General features: G+C 37.8%; 1 protein-coding gene across 1 annotated transcript; it reads right to left on the bottom strand.

The window, feature by feature from the left end:
• Nucleotides 1-5,434: 5,434 nt before the first annotated feature.
• On the bottom strand, nt 5,435-6,271 carry LOC131856895 (uncharacterized). The gene has a single exon (XM_059208851.1). It carries the CDS (start codon nt 6,269-6,271, stop codon nt 5,435-5,437), a length of 837 nt encoding a protein of 278 aa, XP_059064834.1.
• Nucleotides 6,272-7,470: the final 1,199 nt, after the last annotated feature.

Raw genomic sequence — 7,470 nt, 5'->3', positions numbered from 1 at the left:
AAACGATCTGACAGGCGGCGTAATTTTGGATAACCATTCCATCGTATGTCCTCCCAAGCTTCTTGGGAATAACCTCATCAGATAGGTGTCATCATGAGCAAATTCAAGACTCATGGTACAGAATTCTCTGACATGATCACGGGGATCACTTTTTCCATCGTACTTGTCAAATTTAGGCATGTTTGAGTTTGGAGGAAAAGGGATCATGTGCAATCTTCTGTCAAAAGGATAAGGACAGATTTCGTTTAATGAGTATCACACTGTTGTCCCTTGTTGCATGTCTTGCATTTGTTTTTGTAACATTTGCATTTGTTGAGTAAGGGCAACCAAAGGCGCATTGTTTTGCTGAGGGAAAGGTTCTTCCCTTGTATTGATCCTGGGTTGAAATGGTGTATGGAACGGTATGTTTTGATCCGATATCTTGTTCAGGGTCGCGTGCTTCCCTTTCCCATTGTCATTCTTGATATTCGTAATGTTGAGGCCGCGTTCTAAATACATCTGCGTCAAGGTTTTCAGGGAGTTTTACTCCTTTACTTGTGAGCATGAGCAAATATTTTTCTTTGTCATTTTCCATGAGCCTTTTGACAAGCTTTTGGAATGAAGCGCTTTCCTGACATTCCTGAAGAAGCTCTTCAGAAATTTCAGTATCCTCCAGGTGTGGTCCTTCAAAAGGATTTGACAACCTTCGATTCATACTGGACTCTGCTTGTGCCTCGCTTTGTTGGTTTTGTTGAGAGCGAGTAATAGGCATTTTAGTAGAAACTTTCAATGACGAAGGGGACAAAATCCTCTTCGATACGTTGCTCGGGTGTTGGTGGTTCAGGTCGGGGTATGTTATAAGTGATACACTCGTCGGGCAAGAATGCCAGATTGATCCTTCCTCCACTGTTTATGATTTGATTAAAAGCAGATTTTTGACAATATGCCCTAGTCTTTAAAGACTCTGTCAAATTCATTGGATTTGTTTTGGATATAACATTTGACGTAATGAAGGAATACTCGATGAGATTTGAAGAGTTGACGATTGATGTATAAAAACTTGTTTCTCTTGATGAATTTGGAAAAACTAGGTTGTTGTTTCTTCAACATGATGTTACGATAAAGATTCTTTCTTCTCAGAATATGGGGATTAGTCATGCATAAGTGATCAATGGTTTCCTTCGATTTGTTTTGGATTTTAGTTGATCTTGTTTTGAAAATTCAAGTTTTACTCTATCAAAGTGAAGGTTTAGATGCCCCTTCATGACAAAGCGTGTCAAATGATATGGGTAAAGTCTCCCGATATGGAAACTTGATTTAACAACCTGAGGTTTTTAAACAAGTGTTTTTGAGATGAAATCCGTGAGATGATAAAGGATCCTTTTGATACTTGTGATGATGTTTCCAAGGCATGAGTGAAGATGACATGGAAATCCATTCTCATAGTGAGAATGATTCAGAATATGAACCTGAAAATGAGGGGGGTGACCATGGGGCTGATCCTGGAGCCCAATAAATATACTTATATTCGTGAAGCAAACTGTTTTAGAGGAGACTTAGGATCAAAATGACCCCTAGCATTTTGATAGGATAGATATGTTTTATCGTGCGATCAGTTCCAGATTTTTACAACGTTTGTTTTGACACAAACTTTGCTCAAGAAAAGGTTTTTACAGCTTTGTTTTCGCTACTCTGCTTTGATGAAAAATGATGCTGATGAAAAGAGGCTTCTAAAGATGTTTTCCAAATTTTCAAAATTCCTCATTGTTTTGCCCCTTGTCTTTCTGTTTTTAGTCACGCACTAAAACAGAGACAAGATGCGCTACTAAATTTACTCCACGCGCTAAAAGAACGATCACACACGCTAGGCTGCCCCCAGCCACGCGCTAAAGTTCTGACTATTAAAATTTTGTTTTCTGCCTGTTTTGAAAAGCTATGTGCTAGTATGGGTCTGTGATGCGCTAACTGTTAAACCCTAAGCGCTAAAGTTTGGCTTTCAACGCGCTAGGCTGTTTTCTCGATGTGCTAATTGTTTAACACTTTTTTGGAATTTTGGATAAAATGCTACTGTTTTGACCAGACGCGCTAACTTGAGGCTTGGATGCGCTAACAAAAGTACCCTACGCGCAAAGAAGTTGTTCCCACGCGCTAAATTGCCCTGATTTTTCCTTTGGTTGGTTTCTTTGTAACTTTTGGATTTGATTGTGAGTTTTCAGTCTTGATGGATGATTTTCTGAAGTAGTAAATGCAAGCACAACACAAAAAAGACAACCATTTTTGCCTAATCTAACAAAAAGTGTATGTTCTACGAGGATGTGTTCAAATCCCCAATGTTTTAACAGGTTTGGATATGAATAATACACTTCAGAAAAACTCTTTATTCAAAGGTCATAAATAACATCATAGCCCACTAGTCTCGATACTCCGTCAGCTCAAACAGCCGTGTCACCCCCTAGAGGCCGCCCTTTTTTTGACTTTTGTCAGAAATTAACTCAAAGTGAATCGCTTCACAATTGAGTAGTTATCTTGGGAGATATATGGTGAGTGATCTTGGGGGCAGATTCTTCCCCACCCTTGCACTATGATGTTATAAATGTCTGGTTACTAACTCGGTTCAAGGTTTCTATTTCTATGGTTTGTAATCAGGCTTCCTGTTCGGCCGTCAGTGATAAACTCCCTCAGGAGGCTTCCCAACCTTTAGAACAAAGACTTTACGTATTTCGAGGATACTGGGGGAAGGCTAATTGTTGCGTGCAACCATTGAAAAGGACTTTCGTCACTTTCCACTTTTGATTATAGTGGGTTGGAACACTTGGCGTCAAAGTCATTTCCCACTTAGGTCGTTCCCTTCACACCAGCCATAAATGGCTTTAAGAGTTTATTCCAACTCCTCGGGAAGGCAGACCTGCTAAAACATTTTATTTGCTTGAAGTAAAGAAAGCTTTAAGAGTGGTCTAGATTTTTGATCACCTAGTTAAGGGGAGAGCATATTCCTTCCACTTTCGAGACAAGGCAAACAATTTTTCTTTTTAGCCTTTCAAGATAAATGATTTGCTAACTTCTATTGGGAGATGTTGCTCCAAAAAGCATGGTGTTAATTTTATTTCCCCAAATCAGTGATTATTTAATCTAAGAAAATAATCGAGTCAACAAAGTAAAAGGTTCGATTTGGTCAACAAAAGAAAAATCGGTAAACAAAAGGGGAATAACTTCCCTCTTTGATTGCAACAAAATTTTTAGGTGAGGTTCTTTCCTTTGCAAAAAAAAAATTTAAAAATGAATCCTTTAATACACCAAAGGATGGTGAGGTTCTTTTTATAGCTACTTTTGCAAAAAAGGAAGGTTTGTATGGTTCTTTTTAAAGCCCAAAAATATGTTTTCTCCTATGAAAGCAAGAAATGTTCTGATTTGTGGTTCTTTTTATAGCCCAAAGGAAACAAGTGAGTTCAATTTTAAGAATAAAAGAAGTTCAAAACTTTAAACTAACTTAACTAAGTTAGTGAAAATCCTAACTATCTTAATATTTTTTAAAATTAAGCTCTCATCTGCAACAAATTTGTTAGAGTCATGTAAGAAAACAAGTGGAAAATGTTAGATGGTTGGTGGACTTCAACAAGTCTACTTTTTTACTCCAGGTTACAGATTTTAAATTTTTGATTTCTGTCTGTTTTCGATGCATTATAGAACAAACTGTACGTGCTACAAAATATCCATAATGCGCTAAAAGAAATTTGTGATGCGCTACACTATTTTTAGGATGCGCTACTCTGTGTTCCAAAAGCGCTGCTCTGTTTTTCTCTCGCCCCGAGACCTATAGGAAAAGTTTAATATTCTGATGCGCTAATAAACAGACTTGACCGGCTAGATGATGGACCCAACGCGCAGAATAGTGAACTGGATGCGCTAGGTAGTGAACTGGATGCGCTAGGCTGTTGACCAGATGCACTAGGGAATGATTCCCACGTGCTGATTCTCGTTTCCCGCGGACCTGTAAAAGTGGTTATATTTGAAAACCGATTTGATATATGGGGTAATGTCCCATGGTGGACGCCAGAAATGTATGTGGGAAAAGCGGGCCGATAGAACTCAATATGTGAAAAACTGAGCTCTATGGAGCCTTACTCACACACCCATAGGACTTCTTGGTGCAAGCTATGGAGTCATGAAGTATGGCTCGGTTTCCCAAGGTTGGTTCCATAGTTCTCTATCTTACACGGTCCCTCAAACCAATGTTTTTGCTTTCAGATCACTGAGCAAAATGGTTTAGGGATGACAAATGCAAGAATGAGGGATGCTTTTGTTGATTTTAATATGAAATGCATCCTAAGCTATGCATGATGCTACAAATGCAATAAACTAGTTATAAGATGACAAGATTAGTAAACAATACTATCCTAGCATACTATATTAGTTCATGATTTAAGTTAAATGATAAGGAACATACTCTAAATTAGCTTATTTAGATTAATTCCTATTTAAAAGAGAAGCTAAATGATGAGCATAAAAATAAGATATGAAAACTTGAATGAATTTAAGTATAAGTGTGATGCTAAAGACTTGGATGATGAAAATGGAGGAATGAGAGCTCTATTTATAGCAAAAATAGGGCAATGGATGGTCAGGATTGAAAGAAGTAATCAAGGGCCAAGTTTGAAAGTTGGGAATCCATGTTTGCAATTGGCACCAATGAAATGGTGACAATTGTCAACATAAGGTTGGTTGAGAGGAGGTGTAAGAAGCATTAAATGCTTGAGAAGACCTCATGGTTACCCTAGGGGTTAAGGGTTAAGGTTAAGTTAGGGTTATCCATTGGATAAAGCTTTTACCCAAAGGATAAACTCTTGTGCAAAGGTTTAAGTATAACCATGGTCAAAGCAATAAATGCTTGATGAGACCCTTGGGTTAGATGGAGGTTGAGTTTATGGAAATTCTTTAACCATGTAAGAGGGTTGAGTTAACCATTAATGGTTATGAAGACTTTGGGGATAACTTTGTAAGAGTCCTTCCAAATTTGGGGGCCTTTAATGCATCTTGAAGACTTTGCTCCAATTTTGAGAAGTGACCTGCTCAAATTTAGGGAAAAGGGATAATGGATGGGTTTAGGTTAATTAATTAGGTTTAGAAGAATCTAGAAGATGTTAGAAAGGGGGTTAGGATGCAAGTGGGAGGTGTAGGATTTTGCAAGTGGGTGAGGGAAAATAGGTTTTAATTGAATTTAATTCAATTTGGTTGTAATTAAATAAATTAGATTTATTTAATTTAGGATAACCATTTTAATTAAATTTGAATTTAATTGAAAAGTGGATAGGGGCTTTAATTGAATAAAATGAATTTATCCTATTAAATGGTATAGTGAATTTAGCTGAGTAATTTACTTAATTAAATAGAGGAATGTGGATTATTTAATTAAATAGAGAAATGAACATAAAATATTCATTTAGGAATATGGTCATTTTTATACGTCTACAGTGATTAACAACTTTTTCACACCCGAGGGGGTCATAGCTCCACTGGGGTTGGAGGGTTGAGGGGTTGTGGGGATAGAATTATCTAAAGGCTTGGGGGAGAGGTAGTCATCACTCGTAGCCAAGGACAGGGGTGGAGAGGGACTAGGGGATAGCCGAAGGCTTGTCACTGGGGGGATTTCACCCTCTTCCAGGAGCACAACTGGGCTAGCTTTCTTCACTAGATCAACCGATGTTTTTAAAATCTCAAGGATCTTGTTAGTGTGGGGGTAATCATCGGGGATTTCACTCACATTAGACAGTCCCAAGGGGGCTGAGGAAGAGGGAGCACTTGGGCTGATGGGTTCATCAACAATAGCCTTTTCTTTCAGCTTGGGTTCTGAAGACGCCTGGGTCTTACACTTGTGCCCTTGTTTAGCACACTTTTGACAAAAAAGAGTAGCCTTTTCATAAACAATGGCCTGAGACCATTTTCCCCATTTCGAGTTAAGAGAAACAAAATTGGGGAGAGCTTTGTTAATCGCAACATTGACACAAAAATGGGCATAAACCAACCTGGATTTAGCAAGAGTGACCGAATCCGCTGTAACATAGCTGCCGAATGAGTTTCCAATCCAGCAGAAGATCTGTTCAACCCAGAATTCCAGTAGTAAGCCAAGGAGTCTAACCCACATAGGAGCCATGCGGTTGAGTTCAACTGAAGGGTCAAAACCAAGCTTCCATTTAGCCAAAGTTAGAAAATGTTTCCCATAGGCCCAAGAGCCTAAGAGGACAAAGATCAGGTCTTCCTCCGCAGTGAACTTGAAAAGGAAGAGACCACCTGGCATTGCCGAGATGTCGACACTGCCCTTTAGTTTCCATCTTGATTTTTCCCATCTCCTAATCATGTCAATAGATGGCTTGAAGGAGAAGAAGCGTCCAACTATTGCTAGGTGAAGAGATGAAGCGATTTTATCCATGAGACTATCCGGAAGCTTGATCTTCGTTCTTTCGTCAGTTTAGGTAAAGTTAGCCAAAGCCGCTTCCAAAGTTGTATTAGTGGACCCAAGAAGGGTGCTTTTCCAGTTGGATTTGGAATCTTTCTTACCAAGCTCCGCATTCTTTTGTCCGATAGCAGATTCTGGCCCGAGGGGGGTATATTCTTCTTATTTTCTTTCAGGTTATCCAATCCTTTGTCTCCATCATTCAAGCCAGAGTCCGTCAGTACCACAGATGAAGAGTAGGAAGGAATATCAATCTTGGCGGTCTTTTCCGTATGACCTGTAGACAGTGGGGTCCTAGCAGCGGAACCAACAACATGTGAATCGACTGTGGTATCGGGGGGGGGCGCATCTGGTTGCAGGGAGGAAGGGACCTCCCCAAAGGGGGTGGTCATATAGACGGTTCAAATTCAAACACAGGCAGAGGTGAGAAAGTTGCAGAGTGTTATCTTAATTAATATTTGTTGAATTAAATGCCATTGGGGAATTTTGTGAGGTTATGATAATTAATATTTTCATAAATTATTAGAATCCAATTAACTTTCAAATTATTTAAATCAATATTTGAAAAATTAAATCAATATTTTAACTTTTTAAACCACAAAATTAAGTACAACAATTTCATGGTTGCATCACAATTTAGAAATTTGAGTTTGTGGAGCTCAAATTTGCAATTATTGATTAAATCTTATAATATGAAGGCTATTGAAGGATTGCTAAATCTTGATATTTTTAGTAAGGTTAGATTGTTTAGTTGCATTTTAGTATTTTTTTTCTTGAGGGAATAATGCCCAAAATCATTAAACAAAACTACATTTTCGCATCAAGAATTTGATTGTCTATATGTCCGTTCTTTCACCGTGGGACCGTATATAACAACTTAAAAATTTATTGGACTATATGGATTGACATGCTATATTTTTATAAAACCATATATTTGGCACTTTAATTTATTAATATTTTGTAAAAATTTATTATCTAGATAAATATAATATTATATTCAAATTTATAATAATATATTATTTTATAATATTTATTATAAAAAT

The sequence above is a fragment of the Cryptomeria japonica genome, chromosome 7, assembly GCF_030272615.1.
Source record: "Cryptomeria japonica chromosome 7, Sugi_1.0, whole genome shotgun sequence".
NCBI classification, from domain to species: Eukaryota; Viridiplantae; Streptophyta; class Pinopsida; order Cupressales; family Cupressaceae; genus Cryptomeria; species Cryptomeria japonica.
Note: the sequence above shows the minus strand (reverse complement) of the source record. Positions and strands in the feature narration are given on the sequence as shown.